The sequence below is a fragment of the Nerophis ophidion genome, linkage group LG07, assembly GCF_033978795.1.
Source record: "Nerophis ophidion isolate RoL-2023_Sa linkage group LG07, RoL_Noph_v1.0, whole genome shotgun sequence".
NCBI lineage: Eukaryota > Metazoa > Chordata > Actinopteri > Syngnathiformes > Syngnathidae > Nerophis > Nerophis ophidion.
Window position 1 is genome coordinate 592,709 of NC_084617.1, and position 22,225 is coordinate 614,933.

A 22,225-nucleotide genomic window follows, 5' to 3' on the forward strand; every position below is an offset into this window, starting at 1 on the left:
TCTTTTCCCGCCAACACTCCGACTCTTACTTTCTGGCAACAACGTCACTTCCCTCTCTCTCCCCGGAAGTCCCGCCCCCCGGCCCAAGTCATTGGCTAACTCCCCCTAGCCAGCGGCTCCAATAGTCCACGTCCCCTGTCAGTCAATGTTAGTTCTCTGTGTTTGTACTTATTTGGATTATTATTATTTCTCAGTTGTTTGTAAACGTTGCAATTTATAATAAAAGTTTATAAAAAAAAAAAAAAAAAAATGTTAGTACTATGTTAGAAACAAATCCATCCATCCATCTATTACCTACCGCTTATTCCCTTCGGGGTCGCTGGCGCCTATCTCAGCTACAATGGGCGGAAAGCGGGGTACACCCTGGACAAGTCGCCACCATCCATCCATTTCCACCAAGTTAATGCTAAATATATCCATCCATCCATTCATTTTCTACCGCTAGATCTGAAACTTAAATAGCGTGCTGGTGCAAAAGCTAATTGATATCTCGCAATTAACCTCACAAAAAAGTAAATAAATATTGCCAGCAAGTCAACAACATCAAACTTTGCCAAATATGATTTGCAGTCACAAACACACTTTGGTGTAATTTGTTTAGGATTGATTGATCCAAATGTTAAGCAAAATTCCTTTTTTTTTTTTTGTCTAAGGCCTGACACAGGTGCACGTGTTGTGCTGTCAGGGCAGAGGTGCAGCTTCTTGGAGATTAAGGGCATGAGCGCTGCTGGGAGCTTTCCATCAGGAGGATTCTGTCCCCTGGAAGAGGTTTAACGGCAGCCGGCTGACTAATGAAATGTGCTAAAGCTGTTTACAGCCAAGACGAGACGCACACGTTTGCTCTTTTATTGATCTCATGCTGCTAGACACACACAAGAGGCTTCTACAGGATTGTTGTCCTGCTTACTAGATTCAACCATGGTCAGAACAGGGACAGGAAGGCACGGTGTGGACTTGAAATGGCACAGAGAAGGAGCCAAAGAAAGAAAAGCCTTAAAAAGCGTCTGGAAAATGCACATATTGTTGGATGTGGTCTTCAACTCCTCGCTCAAATGCAGAATTATACAACACACAACACTTATACTTCATATTGTCTAATAACAATAAGGAAAAGTTAAATATACAGTTTGTAGCATTTTTGCGAGGACGTCTTAATGCAAACAAAGGAGGAAAATAATCGATTGAAGGCACAGAGATGTACAAAATGCTCCTTTTTTTCCTAAACCGCTTCCAACAAGCAGAGAGCCGAAGCATCTTAACTGGTTGACAATGAATTTGTTGCAGCGCTTATTGATATATTCCTAATGTACACCTTCAACCGCATCTACGTCTAATTCAGCATTGTATGTTGTTTTCCCAAATAACATTTATATCGCACGAATATGCATTTGTAAAAAGCAACACAGGACTTTTAGTACGTGTATGAGAAGAGATTTTGGTGCGTTTTAAATAAGAAAAAGTATTTAGGCCATGCTGAAGAGGACAATAGAGTTATATATTTACTAGAAAGAGGCAATTATGTGACAACAAATATTATGTGATTGCATGAAAAAGATCTGAATGTTGTCAAAGTAAAAGTGGGATTGCGTGCAAAGAATCTTAGCATATTTTTAGACTTTAAAAACAAAACCGTCTAAATATCAAATTAAGTCATCATTTTGGGACTGTTTTGAAATTAAAGTTACTTAAATGTATTCCATTGTGTCATAATTGTTTTTAATCAACATAAAGAAGAACGTTTACCTTAGCATATTTCACAATGAAAGTCAAAAAACTGTGGCAATGGATTCATCATCTTGCGTAAAAAAAAAAGATAAATTGCGGAAAAATGTCACTTTTAATTAAATCTAAATAAACAAAACGTGTTTATCATGTGAGGCTAAATTGTATGATAAAAATGTCAATGAAAGGCGGAAATAAAGTCACAATTTCATTGCAGGAATATTATCATAAACTTGTGAGAGTAAAATGATTTTTACATGAAAAAAATACCGCTTTTTTTTTGGTTTAATTTACTCAAAACTACTTTCATTCATCTTTTCAGCGTAGCCTTAAATTACCTTTTGAATATAAAAATGTTATCTCAGCATGGATTATAAACCAAGCAAAAAATCACTTGCAAAAAGTCCCTAAAATACAGAATGTTGGATTGAATAAACATAAATATATGGTGAGTGTGCTGTTCCAACATAGACAGATGAAGAGGAAGTGTGCTTTGAAGAGCAGTCCCAAGCGTCCACATTGCGTAAAAGTTTCCTCCACGTTAGCCTCGATGGAGTGGGGGAAAAGCTCGGTGCTACTCGCTGACAAGGAGGCGGGAAGGCATGGATGTGGATGAAGAGGAGGTCAGGGGAGAAGGAGCTCGTCCTCCCTGTGGAAGCTGCTCGAGGGGCCCAGGAGAGGCTGGCTGGAGCAGTTTGTGCTCTGACTCTTCAGGCTCTCCGTGGACTCGGACGACCCTGGAGGAGACGTGGCGGTTAAGACGGGAGCGTTGCGGGCCAAGGCGGGTAGAAAGGCAACCAGAGGGGGACAGAAAAGCCTACGTACCGCTGTTACTCCTCCATACCAACAGAGCAGGAGTCAGGACCTAGGACTGATGATGAGGAGGAGGAGGCGGGAAGAAGAGTAGAGGACAGCCAAGAGCGCAAGGGGAAGGAATGTTAGGAAACGAGAGGAGCATGCCGCTCGCAGTACAAAGTGTAGCATCCGGAAACACATTGGAAGACGACAGACAAAAACGATGTAAGAGTGGACGCTTCACACCAGTGGAAGCCAATTCATTAGGTACACATGCTCATGAGCTCTAGTGGCAAACCCTAACTGGAGAGAGGCTGTTACTTCTTAAATCCGGAAATAGATTTGCGGCTTTCTTTTCTCTACTATAAAAAGCAAATAATATATAATAGTAACAATCTGCAGGGGGGGTCAAAGTGTGCGTTAGCTATGATTCCAGCAGAGGGCGCTGTCCTTAAAGTGGTTGTACTCAACACCTTCAGCAGGTAGATGCTTTAACATGAACGTGTCTTGTATGCTTCTATTACGTTCTTAAAAGGGGTCTCAAAAAAATACTCGATTTTTGAGTGAATCGCGACTCGTACTTGTAACGAGTCTTAATCGATAAAAAAAAAAAAAAACTCCATAAAAATTGTTTAAAAAACAAAACAATCTGTTCTGTCCATCTACATATAGAAGATGTAGATGATCTATATCTGCTCTACACATTTACTTTACAAAAGAAAAGTGTGGGATACTTCTTTTGTTGTTTTATTTGTATTTGACTTTAATAAATGTTTGGGTAGAATTGTATTAAACAAAAGCAAGTTTCTTTAAAGTAATATATTAACTGATCAGAGCTATTATCTATCTTTTTGAATCGAGAATGGATTCTGAATTGAACCTTTAGCCCCAAGAATCGTGTGATGCCCAAAGATTTGCAGCCCTATTTTTTCATGTGTAAAACTACAGCATATTGCATTTTGGTCTTAGTATATTTATTTTCTAAATACCAATTAAAAGAACAACCAATTATAATAGAATCCATCCATCCATTTTCTACCGCTTATTCCTTTTTGGGGTCGCGAGTAAAATTATATTAATAGCAACGATAAGTTAAAATAAAAAAAGCAAAATAATAAAATTATGTTTTTCCACTTATTTATTTATTATTCCTGGTTTTTTTTTTACCATTTACACTTATTTTTTCTATTAAACTGTTTAGTTTTTGTGTCAGAAATACAATTCAATAAAATGATTGCTAATTAAATGCAAAAATGTTCACATTTATTGGTACAATACATCTTAAGAACATTTTGCCCAGTACTTTAGGTCAAAGCATAACAATTCTGCAAATGCTTTAAGTCTATTATGCTTGTGTAAAGTACTTTTATTTAACATTTATTTGGTCAGCACAGTCAGACCGGATGTTGCCCACAGCGCTGTTGTTGTGAAGGGAAGAAGTGAAAAAAGTAAAGACAAAAAAGAGCGAGAGAGACTCTCGTTGGGACTGCTGTCCTGTTTGTAAATTGATCTTACGTGGACGATGTCGTTCACAACAACACAAGCAGATAAGATGTGTGGTGTGTGTAGGGATTGTTCTTGCTGGCCTTAGCTTCCTAGTTTAGTGGCCCTCTCCACATGTTTGCTTCAGGACGGGGCTGCTGAGAAGAATGAGCCGTACTCAACACATTAGTTTCCCAAACAAAGCTTCCTTTTTCTCACCATGAGAGCATTTTGCTCACATGTACTGCATGTCAATTCATGTCTGTTGCATTTTTCCTTTAACAGCGGGTTTGCTTTTGTTGGTCAATTCCGTGAATGTATTCGCAGTTACGTTATCTTTGAAATGATATGGCTTTACTTTCTCTGTTGACTTTAGTGATTACTGATTAGGCATAAAAGCACTATGTCAAATTAAAACTAACAACCATAGTGAGATAATAGACATGCTCCTTATTTTTTTATTCATCTGCTCACTCATTCGTTTTACCATTACAACGAGCTCAGGGTTTTTCGTTACGCCACGTATTATTATTTTTCCAATTATAATAATTATAGGCTAGTGAGAAGCCAAAATCGAAATCAAGATTACAATTTGATTAATTGTCCATCCCTGAATTACAGTACACGTGAAAGTGTCAAAAATATGCAGCATTCAACGACACAGCTCTTGCAGTAGATCAAGCAGGTGTGCCTAATGAAGTGTCCACTAAGTTCCCTCGAAATAACCAGAAGTGACGTGATATTGAGGTGACTATTTACTGGAATCTCTCTCACCTGGCAGCGACAGTTCTCCCGGCGGCTCGCTCTGTGTTTTGGACAAGCTGCTGTGCTCACTGCCGCAGTCCTGGAGGATGTCGGCGCCGACGTGCATCCTGTCCTCTGGAGAGAAGTGTCCGTCAAATGCATGGCCGGCCCACTTTTGACATCTCCGATGCTACACACTCACCATCATCTGGGGACAGCGAGTCGGCGACGTCTTCAGTTGCTGTGGCCTGCAAGAAAAAAAGAGGAAGAGGCATGTGAAGACTGGAGTGAGAAGCAACCAGGGATGCCTAAAATATACATATACATATACATGTATATATATTACCATATATCATCTGGCATGTGAATGATGATCAAATATTTTCAAAACAAGTTCAAAAAGCTCCTAGCTGCTGACATAAATATTGGGACATTTCCAGTTGTGTTATTTTCTCAAAACGATTATTAATCTACTTGATAAAATCTTGTTACTCTGTTAAAATGATCTACATTATTAATACTTGTCATAATTACTGGACATTCATTTTAGGTGATACTAAAAAGGGAGAGGAGCGACTATGTGATCTTAGAAGGAATGAGAGGCCAGCTTTGCCATCTTTTTACACAAAAGCCTGGTCTCATCGTAATTAAAAACTTGCTGTGGTACCAAGTCCGCTTCATAAATCTCTTCAATGGGAGCAAACACAAAATGGCTGCCAGCAGGACACATGATGAATGAATGAAGCGTTTGTACACAAAGACTTGGTTTCACATTTGGCTCCATCTATTAGTTCGTACATCGAAAAGTGCACAAAAAAGATGGGTTCGTAAATCGAGGTTGGACTGTACTTCAAATGTTCAAGATGGATGAATAATCAATTTTGATTTAAGAGTATCAATTGAATATTAGAATCATTTCCTTTTAATTACATATAAAATGTATAAGATCAAAACTGCAAAATAAAACAAAGGCAAACAATTACCATTGCTTATTAGTTCCTGAGTTTGTAAAAAAACTAAAACTTTACTCTACTTTGTTCTACTTGGTATCGTTACGGTCAGTATTTGTATCAATCTGTTTCCGTCCTAAAACTCCAGATTAGCAGTTTGCTATGCACCTTCTTCTTGTGTTTAGTGTAGCATATTTAACTATTCCTTGTCCTCTAGCCCTCCAGTGATAATGCTACATAGATTATTTGCCGCTATGGAGGCAAGATTTAGTGATTTAGAAGCCGCTTGGAGGATTATTAGCTGCTTGTGAGGAGGTTACATTGCTTGGAGGATGCCTTGGTTTGCTTGTCTCTGTCAAGATGCCTGGACACAGCTGGAACCTTTCATCAACATGCACCATCACAGTATTCAAAATCAAATCGTCCGCCAAATGTATATAATTTATATTGTGCAACACTGGTAGTGACTTACGTCTGTGGGGGCGGGACTGCCGGACAGAAGCGTGTGCGGCTGAACGTCTGACATCTCAGACAACTTCTCCTCATCCTCCTCCTGGATGGGAGAAGACGGAGACCTCAAGGTGCTGAGAGGAAACACAAGAGAAAGTTTTGAGTCCATACATCGCAGCTCTCAAACTCCAGGCCTGGGACCACATCTGGCCCACCCGCGAAAAAAAGAAACGTGTGTCAATATATGGAGGGCCAAATAGGACAAAATTAAATAAATAGATATTTAAATCATTACTTAAATGTATTGTTAATTAATTAAATAAACCATGAAATCAATAATTACAAAAACAATCCAAAGTGAATTTATATTTTAAAAAATGACACTGTGGAGAGACGCAGCCGACGGGCCGACAGCGGGCTGAGAGAGACAGCCTTGGCCAAGAGGGAGGTCAGGAGGCGGGGCCTGCGGCGGCGAGGAGAGGCGTGACGCACGCTGAGCAGCACGAGAGCGGCAATTTCAATCAGGTGCGTACAACCCTCACCGGCTCACAATCTCTCCATCTGCGGCTAGATTCTAAGAGAGGCGAAGGGGGCACGAGGAGGGGGAAGAGAGAGGAGAAAGAACCATCTGACGACACCGACCAGGAGCACGACAACCAAGACCCGAGAGACGATGAGCCCCCGCCACAGACGCAAACCTGGGACACTGCAAGAAGCAGGAAACGCCCGCGCACTAAAAAGTGCTGCGACAACAAGGCAAGAGGATAAAGTGGTTGTTGAAATAATAAACACAAGTCGATGTGTCCTGTGTCCATCGTCACGTCGGCGCCACTGTGACGGACTTCCTGCCGTCCATGTGTGGGTTGTCATGACGATGGACACAGGACACATCGACTTGTGTTTATTATTTCAACAACCACTTTATCCTCTTGCCTTGTTGTCGCAGCACTTTGCAGTGCGCGGGCGTTTCCTGCTTCTTGCAGTGTCCCAGGTTTGCGTCTGTGGCGGGGGCTCATCGTCTCTCGGGTCTTGGTTGTCGTGCTCCTGGTCGGTGTCGTCAGATGGTTCTTTCTCCTCTCTCTTCCCCCTCCTCGTGCCCCCTTCGCCTCTCTTATAATCTAGCCGCAGATGGAGAGATTGTGAGCCGGTGAGGGTTGTACGCACCTGATTGAAATTGCCGCTCTCGTGCTGCTCAGCGTGCGTCACGCCTCTCCTCGCCGCCGCAGGCCCCGCCTCCTGACCTCCCTCTTGGCCAAGGCTGTCTCTCTCAGCCCGCTGTCGGCCCGTCGGCTGCGTCTCTCCACAGACACATTTAATAACACATGCATGTATTTAATTCCAATGATAAATAATTAATAACACATATAAATAATTATTTCAAGATATACTGCAATGTATTGATTTATTTAATATAACTAAGGCATTTCGGTTTTTGCTGAATATGATATTTTTTCTACCGCAAGCAACTGCAGTTCTTTATAATGGTTGATGTAAAAAGCTATCCCAAGTCTCTTTGAAAACCTTTTTGAAATTCATTTTACAAGGATTGAACTTGAATATCAGATTGACATTTTTCCATCAGTTTGTTGGCATACACAATAACAATAATCAAATATCAATTGTGTAGTAATATTATTTGGCGATTATACAGCGAACCCACATGGGACAAGCGGGAGGAAATGGATGGATGGATACATTTATATGGTTTGGCCCGTGATAAAAATGAGTTTGACACCCCTGCCATATATGAATTCACTTGGCATTTCATGCGGTACACTTGGTGCAGAGAAGAGGACTGTGGACAAACTAGTGAGCATCCTGGATGATGCCAGTCACCCTCTGCATAGCCAGAGGAGCCTGTTCAGTGCTAGACTGCTTCATCCCAAGTGCAGGACTAATAGACTCAAAAACTCCTTTGTCCCACACGCCATTAGACTGTACAACTCCTCTCTGGGGCGGGGGGCACTAGGATGACAGGGGATGCAAAACAATAACAGTGCAATACGTTTTCATAACATGGTCACTACTGCCTACTTTGTCTTGTTATATTCTTATTTTACTGTTATATTGTTATTCCCATTGTTGCTTTTTAGTTTTTATTCTTATTGTAATATTTCTCTATTTTGTTTCCATTTAAACCCCCATTATTTACATTTTACTTTTATTTAAATTGATCTCAACTCTGTACACTGCTGCTGGAATTGTAATTTTCCTAAAGGAACTCTCCTGAAGGAATCAATAAAGTACTATCTATCTATCTATCTATCTATCTTGGGAAAAGTCGGCCTTAACAAAGAAACTTGGTTTTGAGAGCTCTTTCTAATGTTTTGGTTAGCTGCATGAGTGTAACAAAACATTAGAAATAGCTTCAAGTCTGGCGCCACAGCCCGGCTAACTACTTGCACTATAAAAAACTAAATAAACACGTGTATTCCAGTGCAAAAATATACCTGTCAGGTGACTTGCTGACTTTGCCCTTCGGCAGGCCACCGTCACTCAGATGCTCCGGCGAGCTCAGCGGTCTGCCGTCACCACCCGAGAAGTTGATGTCGTCGTAGAGGGGTGCCGAGGGGATGGGGGGGGACACTGAATGCATTCCGTTCAAAGCCTCCAACAGCGAGACGGGCTCAAAGCCAGGTGGGACCGAGTCAGAGCTCTGTGACAAGAACACAAATGAGAACCTGGCTAAATGAGAAATGCGAGCACAGATGTTCTGTGCTTACAGAGTGCTCATCGTGGTCCATGGTCTGAGCCAGGACAGGACTGAAAGAGACGGGAGAGAGCGTTCCGGGCTTTTTTCTCACGGCTCGGATTTGCAACAAGGCCCTGAAGGCTGCATCGGAGGAGGAACAGGAGTCCAGCTATGTTTAGATACTGGAAACATTTGCACCATAAATGAAAGCTCATGCCACTCACGCAGCCTGCAGATGGGACAGTTGTTGGCTTGGTAGCGCAAGGTGTCGGCGCAGGAGTTGCACAAGCACAGATGTCTGCAGGGCAGGATGAGGGTGTCCCGCAGGTCCGACAAACACACCACACACTCGTTGCTGTTGTCGCTGTTCTCCTCGTCTGACGGCTGCGGGGAGAGGAGGACGCGGCCAATTTAAAAGCATGTTGTTCTCCCTCGTCTGCGCATACCTTAGTTTCTTGGTTGTTCTTGTTCTCGATGCCGTAGATCTCCTGTAGGAGGTAGCTCACACGGTCCACCTGAAGACCAGAAAAAAAAATGGCAGAAAAATAGAGACACTCAAAGAAAAAAAACAGTACCATATTTTTGCAGCAGATCTTTTTTCAAAATATGGCCAAGTCATGTTGCAACACTATAGAAACATGGTGGGAATCCAAAATACTATAGCTTCACATGAGCTAACACTTTACATACTATTTTCGAAAAAAAAAAAAGTTATTAACACAAAAATACCTTTTTATTATTTCATTTTTGTATCAGTTTTGCTGATTCAATATTTTATTCCACCTTATAATAATACAGTGGATTTACGGACACCTCTATTTGTGAACTTTTCCATCGCGCTAACTTTGCCTCTGTGTGTGAACCACAACTCATTCATTCAATTTGTGCCTGCTCGTATTGAAGAGATTGAGGAAGCCGACTTTGTATCACAGCAAGCTTTTCATTGTGATGACAACAGATTTTTCTGGAGCGGATTTATTTCACAGCGGAGGAGAGGACTACCTCTCGTTCAGCATTACCTCTTCCAAGAGAACACAAACGCCCTCCCTTCTCCCCGTACATCTGCTTTCTTTTCTCTCCCGAGCTGCTCTGTTGCCGATGTTAATGTGTGTAAGTGGATTTTACTTTTGAAAATGTTTATTATTGTAGCAATATCGTTTTTCAAGTGAAGGATTTTTGATCATTTGTGAGGGCACCAAAGGGACTCCTGTGTGTGTGTGTGTGTGTGTGTAGGCGTTTTGGCAGAGCAGCGCATACAGGACAGTTTAGCCTGTTGGCTCGTTAAAAAGATAGTTGATCCATCATCCCCTTGTTATGATTGAAATACTGTACATCACTTTATATCGTGTTAAAACCAAAACCAAAATATGGACCCATCATTCATATTTAAATTGTTTCTTATAGAGAACATTTATTTCAGGAAACAAACTTTTCTCTTTCCAAATCCTGTTCAAGAACTAATTAAGTTCATAAAATGGGGTTCCACTGTACTATATTTCAAGCTAATACAACTCATTAATTGGACCTACAATTTGCTTTTGCTTCAGTGGCTTCACGGAGAAACTGCCATCCACGTGCTGCAGGGACAACGCAAACGGGGATGAGCTTATTTGGAAAACGTTCTTTGGATCTTAAAATGATTCAATCCAATGTGTACGTACTCGTTCAAAGGCTGCCAGAAGAACGTGAGCATGTCCGAGGCAATCTGGAGAAGAAAGCAGGTTAATAATACAACCCAGCGTGTGTTTGTGTGTTTCAGTCCACAACCTACCGTCCCCTTCGTCCACCACTGCCTGGATCACCATGGGAAACACTCCTCGGTCCAGGTCAAAGTTCAGCTTTTAGGAACCAAAGATCAACGTACAATACATATATTTGAGTTGTTATTTGAATAAGTTACGGTGTCTGGCGGCTGCAGATACTGACGTCTTCCTCTTTCCACTCAGTGAAGTCGATTTTGAAAGACGGCATAGAAAAGTGCTGGCTGACGCCCCTCTTGTAGTGGACCGTCTCCGAGGCCATCGCTGAATCCTTCGGGCTGTACCTTCACGTGAATAATTGGAGTGAACAAGGGGTAGTTTGTCACTTTCTTTCATGGTAATAACTTCACTTTTCTCTTTGCTGGAGTCTCATCATTTGTGGCAGTACCCATGGCAACTGGTGGTTGCTAAGGACCCACCATTTCTATTCTATTCTTAGGCCATGTCCACACCAACACAGACGCTTAATAAACACTTACTTATTCCGACATTTAGGCCTCTAGTCCACATGCAAACACGTACTTTTGTCCTTAAAAAAGGTAGAGTTTTGCTGGCCAGAGTATAGAGTTCCAAAACTCTGCGCTCAGCGTATGCGTGGACACGACACAAACAGAGACTTGTGTTCCTCTGATGACGTCACGGTTGTGCACTGTCATTTCCAAAGCTCCACACCTTGCTGGCTTTAAACACACTATAAGAAGACTTGCGTTTATTGTTTGAACAAAAACATGCTGCTATCTTAACTCTACATTGAGCAAAAAAACAAAAAAAACAGGGCTTTGCGACACTCTCGCCAGCGACAATTTATTGGGAGTCAACTGTTTTGGATTCGATTGCTGTCGGACCTCCAGCTGATGGAACAACTTTGACAAGCCAGACTTTTTGCTTTGCGCCATAAGAAAGGTACGACATTATCTCATGTTTTTAATCCTTGTTTAACGGCAGATCATGAAGTTAATTTAAGTGTGTTGCTTCAATTTGTGTAGATGGAGACTCATGGGTCACGCCACCTACTCAGTGGTTAGAGTGTCTGCCCTGAGATGGCTAGGTTGTGAGTTCAAACCCAGCCGAGTCACACCAAAGACTATAAAAATGGGAGCCATTACATCCCTGCTTGGCACTCAGCATCAAGGGCTGGAATAGGGGGTTGAATCAGCAAAAATGATTCCCGGGTGCGGCCACCGCTGCTGCTCACTACTTCTAGGGACGGCGTGGCGCAGTGGGAGAGTGGCCGTGCGCACACCGAGGGTCCCTGGTTCAATCCCCACCTAGTACCAACCTCGTCACGTCCGTTGTGTCCTGAGCAAGACACTTCACCCTTGCTCCTGATGGGTGCTGGTTAGCGCCTTGCATGGCAGCTCCCTCCATAAGTGTGTGAATGTAGAAGTAGTGTCAAAGCGCTTTGAGTACCTTGAAGGTAAAAGCGCTATACAAGTACAACCCATTTATTATTTATTATCATTAATTCTCTCACCTTCCAGGGGGTGATCAAGGGTGATGGGTCAAATGCAAGGAATAATTTCGCCACACCCAGTGTGTGTGAGACAGTCATTGGTACTTTAACTTTAATGTCATTGTATGTCCATCAATATAAACATTACAGAATAATAACAAAGGTGTAATGGCACCAACTCAGCTTTGGCTGCTTTTCCAGTTTTTCTGAATGGACAAAATGTGCATGTCAGCAGGTGTATGCATTTGTGACCGTTTTGAAACTACACTTGTTTAGATGGCGATCGTTTTAACGCCAAATATGTGTTTTTGAAACTGTGTGTGTGGACATAGCCTTAGTGTTCTTTTTACTGGGGATCCACATTATAGTTCAAACAGTTTGATGCTGTTATGCTAGAATAAAAGCACTCACTCTGCTCTCATGATTTGATTTTGCAGGTTTGCCTAATGAGTAAGCACCTTGTCACATTATTAATTCAACAAAAGAGAGCTTCTTACACGGCCATCCCATTGGAGAACTCCTCAAAAGCCTGGCAGTAAAGAGTGATGGCCACTCGAGCGTCAGCGTCAAAGGTGAACTCCACGCCGTACTGAACCTTGAGTTTGCCACCGTCCTCCACCGTAGTGTCAGAGTCGTCTTTATACCTGCAGACCACAAGGTTCGACTGTCAATATAGTCAGGTATTTCCTCCCCGGGAAACTATAAGCGTGGCCGGTCCTCACTTACCTGACCAAACGCAGCGAGTCCTTCCGTATGTTGACCAAACTTCTGAGGGTTTTCACCGGCTCATGGGGTGCAGGAGTCACGTAGGGGAACTAGTAGGAGATGAGCAATCATTGGACATCATCTCAAATGGTTGTATTTTTTTTTTTTAAAGAACAGTCGGCTCACCTGCACTGGTCTGTTTCCCAGAAAATTCAAGTCCATGTTCTCCCCGAAAAGATATCCCTCAGGATGTGGCGTATCAAACTTTTCTCCTCCCATGAAGAAATGACTGGCAAAATAATTCCCTGGGAGAAGAAGGAATGCAGATGATATTGTAGGTATTTGTGTATTGGCCTGCTGGATCTCTGCATTGGTCACTCAGCGCGTCTCACACTTGACCACAGTATCGTGAGTAGAGACCAAACCACTGTTTTCAAAGTTCAACTGTGTTGTTTTCATTACCACACATTGTCTAGTTTATCCAGAATATCAACATTTTTGGACCGAACAAGTACTCGCACCACAACTCAACACTCAACAAAACTCCCCTGCCAAAATTCTAGAGTGAGTAAAAAGTTAATTGGAATCCGAAATATAATATAAAGTTAGATAATTTATCTGTGAGTCTACCGAATATCTTTTAAATGCGTTTTTACACTGATTTTTTTGGACCCGCTGATTGCCTTGTCACTTGTGATGTGACACACGTTTACTCAAATTCACTTCCAGCGCTAATTTGATGAATTCAATCACTTCAAACTACACCTGAACTGTGAAACCTCTTTTTTCTGATTCTTTGTTTAGCAAACTTTTGCAGTGATACCAACCTTTTTAGAATGGAAGGGTAAACATTAAGAAAACTATATATTTATTTAACCAGAAAGTCACACCTAAACTCTATAGCCCGATTGACTTTGTATTAAAGTTGAACAGAAATTAGATAATTTTTAAAGTGTTAAAAAAATCCATAACTTTTCTAATATTTATCACAGGAAAATGATACTTTATTTTTTTCCCCCACACTTAACTAAATATTGTAGTAACACATGTACGCTAATAAAGACACTCTAATCTTTGTGAATATACCCTAAAACAGGGGTGTCAAACGTACGGCCGGAGGGCCGGCTCAGGCCCGCCAAATGAGTTTGCCAAGTATAAAAATGTACCTGAAATGTTTGAAGGGAAGAAAAAGCCACTGGATGTCCACTAGATGTCGCAATAGCAATTCTTTGTATCTTTATAGATGATGCTACATATGTACAAAATAAACCAAATGACGTTAGTAAATCAATCGAGGAAAGTGATCAAACCACATTAATAACATCCTGTACTTTGATTTTGATAAAAACATTTTATCTTGATAGATTGAAAATGAAAACCAATGAGTTGACTGATGAACATTATCACACAATTTATTCAGAAAATATAAATAAGGACAAATAAAGATAGAATACTATTAACCGCTACATGTAAGTGTAAAAAAACAAAACAACATTATGATTGTTTCCATCGCATTCTCACTTATGGTCATTAGCTTTGGGTTACGATCGTAAGGACAAGATCACGGGTACAAGCGGCCCAAATGAGCTTCCTCTGGCGGGTGGCATGGCTCTCCCTTAGAGATAGGGTGACAAACTCTGTCATTCGGGGGGAGCTCATAGTAAAGCCGCTGCTCCTCCACATGGAGAGGAGCCAGATGAGGTGGTTCGGGCATCTGGTCATGATGCCACCCGAACGCCTCCCTAGGCAGGTGTTTAGGGCACTTCCGACCGGTAGGAGTCCACGGGGAAGACCCAGGACACGTTGGGAAGACTATGTCTCCCGGCTGGCCTGGGAACACCTCGGGATCCCCCAGGAGGAGCTGGAAGAAGTGGCTGGGGAGAGGGAAGTCTGGGCTTCGCTGCTTAGGCTGCTGCCCCCGCGACCCGACCACTGAGAAGTGGAGGAGGATGGATGGATGGATTATGATTTGTACAATTTCAGAATGTACTTGTTTCGTTTTTTTAAAAAAGAAAACAAACTGATGTTGTCTTTATTTTTAAGTTATTGTGCTGTGATTTTACCAGTCCGGCCGAACTTGGGAGTAGATTTTTCTCCATGTGGCCCCACATCTAAAATAACTTTGCCACCTCTGCCCTAAACTGTACACTGCTTGCAAGTCAACATGATAGTAATATTAGTGTCTGGCATGACTTTATGACACCTCTGCCCTAAACTGTACACTGCTTGCAAGTCAACATGATAGTAATATTAGTGTCTGGCATGACTTTATGACACCTCTGCCCTAAACTGTACACTGCTTGCAAGTCAACATGATAGTAATATTAGTGTCTGGCATGACTTTATGACATCTCTGCCCTAAACTGTACACTGCTTGCAAGTCAACATGATAGTAATATTAGTGTCTGGCATGACTTTATGACATCTCTGTCCTAAACTGTACACTGCTTGCAAGTCAACATGATAGTAATATTAGTGTCTGGCATGACTTTATGACACCTCTGCCCTAAACTGTACACTGCTTGCAAGTCAACATGATAGTAATATTAGTGTCTGGCATGACTTTATGACATCTCTGCCCTAAACTGTACACTGCTTGCAAGTCAACATGATAGTAATATTAGTGTCTGGCATGACTTTATGACATCTCTGTCCTAAACTGTACACTGCTTGCAAGTCAACATGATAGTAATATTAGTGTCTGGCATGACTTTATGACACCTCTGTCCTAAACTGTACACTGCTTGCAAGTCAACATGATAGTAATATTAGTGTCTGGCATGACTTTATGACATCTCTGCCCTAAACTGTACACTGCTTGCAAGTCAACATGATAGTAATATTAGTGTCTGGCATGACTTTATGACACCTCTGTCCTAAACTGTACACTGCTTGCAAGTCAACATGATAGTAATATTAGTGTCTGGCATGACTTTATGACATCTCTGCCCTAAACTGTACACTGCTTGCAAGTCAACATGATAGTAATATTAGTGTCTGGCATGACTTTATGACACCTCTGCCCTAAACTGTACACTGCTTGCAAGTCAACATGATAGTAATATTAGTGTCTGGAATGACTTTATGACACCTCTGTCCTAAACTGTACACTGCTTGCAAGTCAACATGATAGTAATATTAGTGTCCGGCATGACTTTATGACACCTCTGTCCTAAACTGTACACTGCTTGCAAGTCAACATGATAGTAATATTAGTGTCTGGCATGACTTTATGACATCTCTGCCCTAAACTGTACACTGCTTGCAAGTCAACATGATAGTAATATTAGTGTCTGGCATGACTTTATGACATCTCTGCCCTAAACTGTACACTGCTTGCAAGTCAACATGATAGTAATATTAGTGTCTGGCATGACTTTATGACACCTCTGCCCTAAACTGTACACTGCTTGCAAGTCAACATGATAGTAATATTAGTGTCTGGCATGACTTTATGACATCTCTGCCCTAAACTGTACACTGCTTGCAAGTCAACATGATAGTAATATTAGTGTCTGGCATGACTTTATGACACCTCTGCCCTAAACTGTACACTGCTTGCAAGTCAACATGATAGTAATATTAGTGTCTGGCATGACTTTATGACACCTCTGCCCTAAACTGTACACTGCTTGCAAGTCAACATGATAGTAATATTAGTGTCTGGCATGACTTTATGACACCTCTGCCCTAAACTGTACACTGCTTGCAAGTCAACATGATAGTAATATTAGTGTCTGGCATGACTTTATGACACCTCTGCCCTAAACTGTACACTGCTTGCAAGTCAACATGATAGTAATATTAGTGTCTGGCATGACTTTATGACACCTCTGCCCTAAACTGTACACTGCTTGCAAGTCAACATGATAGTAATATTAGTGTCTGGCATGACTTTATGACACCTCTGCCCTAAACTGTACACTGCTTGCAAGTCAACATGATAGTAATATTAGTGTCTGGCATGACTTTATGACACCCCTGCCCTAAACTGTACACTGCTTGCAAGTCAACATGATAGTAATATTAGTGTCTGGCATGACTTTATGACACCTCTGCCCTAAACTGTACACTGCTTGCAAGTCAACATGATAGTAATATTAGTGTCTGGCATGACTTTATGACACCTCTGCCCTAAACTGTACACTGCTTGCAAGTCAACATGATAGTAATATTAGTGTCTGGCATGACTTTATGACACCTCTGCCCTAAACTGTACACTGCTTGCAAGTCAACATGATAGTAATATTAGTGTCTGGCATGACTTTATGACACCTCTGCCCTAAACTGTACACTGCTTGCAAGTCAACATGATAGTAATATTAGTGTCTGGCATGACTTTATGACACCTCTGCCCTAAACTGTACACTGCTTGCAAGTCAACATGATAGTAATATTAGTGTCTGGCATGACTTTATGACACCTCTGCCCTAAACTGTACACTGCTTGCAAGTCAACATGATAGTAATATTAGTGTCTGGCATGACTTTATGACACCTCTGTCCTAAACTGTACACTGCTTGCAAGTCAACATGATAGTAATATTAGTGTCTGGCATGACTTTATGACACCTCTGCCCTAAACTGTACACTGCTTGCAAGTCAACATGATAGTAATATTAGTGTCTGGCATGACTTTATGACACCTCTGCCCTCAACTGTACACTGCTTGCAAGTCAACATGATAGTAATATTAGTGTCCGGCATGACTTTATGACACCTCTGTCCTAAACTGTACACTGCTTGCAAGTCAACATGATAGTAATATTAGTGTCTGGCATGACTTTATGACACCTCTGCCCTAAACTGTACACTGCTTGCAAGTCAACATGATAGTAATATTAGTGTCTGGCATGACTTTATGACATCTCTGCCCTAAACTGTACACTGCTTGCAAGTCAACATGATAGTAATATTAGTGTCTGGCATGACTTTATGACACCTCTGCCCTAAACTGTACACTGCTTGCAAGTCAACATGATAGTAATATTAGTGTCTGGCATGACTTTATGACATCTCTGCCCTAAACTGTACACTGCTTGCAAGTCAACATGATAGTAATATTAGTGTCTGGCATGACTTTATGACATCTCTGCCCTAAACTGTACACTGCTTGCAAGTCAACATGATAGTAATATTAGTGTCTGGCATGACTTTATGACATCTCTGCCCTAAACTGTACACTGCTTGCAAGTCAACATGATAGTAATATTAGTGTCTGGCATGACTTTATGACATCTCTGCCCTAAACTGTACACTGCTTGCAAGTCAACATGATAGTAATATTAGTGTCTGGCATGACTTTATGACACCTCTGCCCTAAACTGTACACTGCTTGCAAGTCAACATGATAGTAATATTAGTGTCTGGCATGACTTTATGACATCTCTGCCCTAAACTGTACACTGCTTGCAAGTCAACATGATAGTAATATTAGTGTCTGGCATGACTTTATGACACCTCTGTCCTAAACTGTACACTGCTTGCAAGTCAACATGATAGTAATATTAGTGTCTGGCATGACTTTATGACACCTCTGCCCTAAACTGTACACTGCTTGCAAGTCAACATGATAGTAATATTAGTGTCTGGCATGACTTTATGACACCTCTGCCCTAAACTGTACACTGCTTGCAAGTCAACATGATAGTAATATTAGTGTCTGGCATGACTTTATGACACCTCTGTCCTAAACTGTACACTGCTTGCAAGTCAACATGATAGTAATATTAGTGTCTGGCATGACTTTATGACACCTCTGCCCTAAACTGTACACTGCTTGCAAGTCAACATGATAGTAATATTAGTGTCTGGCATGACTTTATGACACCTCTGCCCTAAACTGTACACTGCTTGCAAGTCAACATGATAGTAATATTAGTGTCTGGCATGACTTTATGACACCTCTGCCCTAAACTGTACACTGCTTGCAAGTCAACATGATAGTAATATTAGTGTCTGGCATGACTTTATGACACCTCTGCCCTAAACTGTACACTGCTTGCAAGTCAACATGATAGTAATATTAGTGTCTGGCATGACTTTATGACACCTCTGCCCTAAACTGTACACTGCTTGCAAGTCAACATGATAGTAATATTAGTGTCTGGCATGACTTTATGACACCTCTGCCCTAAACTGTACACTGCTTGCAAGTCAACATGATAGTAATATTAGTGTCTGGCATGACTTTATGACACCTCTGCCCTAAACTGTACACTGCTTGCAAGTCAACATGATAGTAATATTAGTGTCTGGCATGACTTTATGACACCTCTGCCCTAAACTGTACACTGCTTGCAAGTCAACATGATAGTAATATTAGTGTCTGGCATGACTTTATGACACCTCTGCCCTAAACTGTACACTGCTTGCAAGTCAACATGATAGTAATATTAGTGTCTGGCATGACTTTATGACACCTCTGCCCTAAACTGTACACTGCTTGCAAGTCAACATGATAGTAATATTAGTGTCTGGCATGACTTTATGACACCTCTGTCCTAAACTGTACACTGCTTGCAAGTCAACATGATAGTAATATTAGTGTCTGGCATGACTTTATGACACCTCTGCCCTAAACTGTACACTGCTTGCAAGTCAACATGATAGTAATATTAGTGTCTGGCATGACTTTATGACACCTCTGTCCTAAACTGTACACTGCTTGCAAGTCAACATGATAGTAATATTAGTGTCTGGCATGACTTTATGACACCTCTGCCCTAAACTGTACACTGCTTGCAAGTCAACATGATAGTAATATTAGTGTCTGGCATGACTTTATGACACCTCTGCCCTAAACTGTACACTGCTTGCAAGTCAACATGATAGTAATATTAGTGTCTGGCATGACTTTATGACACCTCTGCCCTAAACTGTACACTGCTTGCAAGTCAACATGATAGTAATATTAGTGTCTGGCATGACTTTATGACACCTCTGTCCTAAACTGTACACTGCTTGCAAGTCAACATGATAGTAATATTAGTGTCTGGCATGACTTTATGACACCTCTGCCCTAAACTGTACACTGCTTGCAAGTCAACATGATAGTAATATTAGTGTCTGGCATGACTTTATGACACCTCTGTCCTAAACTGTACACTGCTTGCAAGTCAACATGATAGTAATATTAGTGTCTGGCATGACTTTATGACACCTCTGTCCTAAACTGTACACTGCTTGCAAGTCAACATGATAGTAATATTAGTGTCTGGCATGACTTTATGACACCTCTGCCCTAAACTGTACACTGCTTGCAAGTCAACATGATAGTAATATTAGTGTCCGCCATCATTTGGTGAGATGTTGACATGGTTAAATCCCTCATGTTGACAGCACGTCCAACACCGATGCCTCCAAGTGCGACTTTGGGTTTTTTAATGAGGAAAAAAAGATGATTTACCAGATTTGGGTGGAAAACGATATGCCGAGTTGGCTTGGATGTCGATATCTTCAACCCCAGCGATCCTGCGACTCAGGACGGATCCCATCTTCTTCTTCCTCCGCCGTTAGCTAGCAGCCCAGACGACCGACGACGTGTGACCGACAACAGTCGCAAGGCAATGGGTAAAAACGTAGGCCCGGTTGACAATAAACGTGCAATTTAATCTGACATCGCGATCTTTGTTGACTGGCAAGCGAGTGCTAACAGAAAAGCGAGTGAGTTGTTTTTGCCAGGGTGATGCTAACGCTAGCAAAGGGACGCGATCTGATTGGCTGCCTCCGGGAACTTCCGGATAGTAGGGGGCGTTTGCTTTGGCGAAGCGCGTCGCCCGCGAGGACTCGATACTGGGGGAGTCAGCGGGAGGTGAGGCGGGGACGTGGGCCTGTGTGTCACGGTGACATTAAACCAGTAAAACATCAACATTGACCACACATTTACAGTATATTGTTTTATGAATGTACATTGCAATTATTATATTATCAACGTGTTTTATCGCACTGAATATTTTAGCTATTCAATAGTCAACAGTGTGTGTCGTGACAGTGGCTTGGCGAAATGGCTAAATAGCATGCTGCTTCTCAGCGGCCAGAGTTAAAAACTGCAAGCACACGAGTTCCGGTCCTGCACACTCTTTCACACTAAACGTCGAATTTATTGTGAAACTGCAAGCACACGAGTTCCGGTCCTGCACACTCTTTCACACTAAACGTCGAGTTTATTGTCAAACTGCAAGCAAACGAGTTCCGGTCCTGCACACTCTTTCACACTAAACGTCGAGTTTATTGTCAAACTGCAAGCACACGAGTTCCGGTCCTGCACACTCTTTCACACTAAACGTCGAATTTATTGTGAAACTGCAAGCACACGAGTTCCGGTCCTGCACACTCTTTCACACTAAACGTCGAGTTTATTGTCAAACTGCAAGCAAACGAGTTCCGGTCCTGCACACTCTTTCACACTAAACGTCGAGTTTATTGTCAAACTGCAAGCACACGAGTTCCGGTCCTGCACACTCTTTCACACTAAACGTCGAATTTATTGTGAAACTGCAAGCACACGAGTTCCGGTCCTGCACACTCTTTCACACTAAACGTCGAGTTTATTGTGAAACTGCAAGCACACGAGTTCCGGTCCTGCACACTCTTTCACACTAAACGTCGAGTTTATTGTCAAACTGCAAGCACACGAGTTCCGGTCCTGCACACTCTTTCACACTAAACGTCGAGTTTATTGTCAAACTGCAAGCACACGAGTTCCGGTCCTGCACTCTCTTTCACACTAAACGTCGAGTTTATTGTGAAACTGCAAGCACACGAGTTCCGGTCCTGCACACTCTTTCACACTAAACGTCGAGTTTATTGTCAAACTGCAAGCACACGAGTTCCGGTCCTGCACACTCTTTCACACTAAACGTCGAGTTTATTGTCAAACTGCAAGCACACGAGTTCCGGTCCTGCACACTCTTTCACACTAAACGTCGAGTTTATTGTGAAACTGCAAGGACACGAGTTCCGGTCCTGCACACTCTTTCACACTAAACGTCGAGTTTATTGTGAAACTGCAAGCACACGAGTTCCGGTCCTGCACACTCTTTCACACTAAACGTCGAGTTTAGATTACTACTTTATTATTGCAACTGTTTACTTATGCTATTTCGCATTGCTTATCATAAGAACAGGGATCCATACTAGGACCGCAATTTTTGGATCCCTACATAAATGACATTTGTAAAGTTACAAAAGATTTAAAGTTAGTATTATTTGCGGATGATACAACAGCTTTTTGTTGAAGAGAGAACCGAATAAGTTTTACAACTTGTCTAAGTCGGGGTCCACGTTAATCAATTCATGGTAACACACAGAAGAGAATACAAATAAAAACAGAAGAAATTAACAAATTAAAAAGATGGTTTGACAAAAACAGACTATCTTTGAATCTCAGTAAAACTAAAATAATGTTATTTGGCTACAGTAGAAGAGAAAGTCAAACAAATATAAATAGACGGAATATAAATTGAAAGAGT

General features: G+C 41.6%; 1 protein-coding gene across 4 annotated transcripts; it reads right to left on the reverse strand.

Moving 5' to 3' along the window:
• Positions 1 to 832: 832 nt before the first annotated feature.
• mgrn1b (mahogunin, ring finger 1b) lies at positions 833 to 20,495 on the reverse strand. Of its 4 annotated transcripts, XM_061905070.1 has the most exons (17): positions 20,161 to 20,492; positions 12,940 to 13,058; positions 12,775 to 12,863; positions 12,546 to 12,692; positions 10,762 to 10,879; positions 10,607 to 10,673; positions 10,497 to 10,540; positions 10,365 to 10,412; positions 9,282 to 9,350; positions 9,060 to 9,219; positions 8,867 to 8,976; positions 8,594 to 8,799; positions 6,166 to 6,277; positions 4,946 to 4,991; positions 4,774 to 4,878; positions 2,548 to 2,593; positions 833 to 2,459 (listed from the first exon to the last, which is right to left on the reverse strand). In XM_061905070.1, exons 1-16 carry the CDS (start codon positions 20,246 to 20,248, stop codon positions 2,553 to 2,555), a joined length of 1,569 nt encoding a protein of 522 aa, XP_061761054.1. In that variant the 5' UTR covers positions 20,249 to 20,492; the 3' UTR covers positions 833 to 2,459; positions 2,548 to 2,552. The 4 variants fall into 4 exon arrangements, with proteins under 4 accessions (XP_061761054.1, XP_061761053.1, XP_061761052.1 ...); XM_061905069.1 differs by having other exon boundaries at positions 10,497 to 10,673; positions 20,161 to 20,495; XM_061905068.1 differs by lacking the exon at positions 2,548 to 2,593.
• Between the last annotated feature and the right edge of the window lie 1,730 nt (positions 20,496 to 22,225).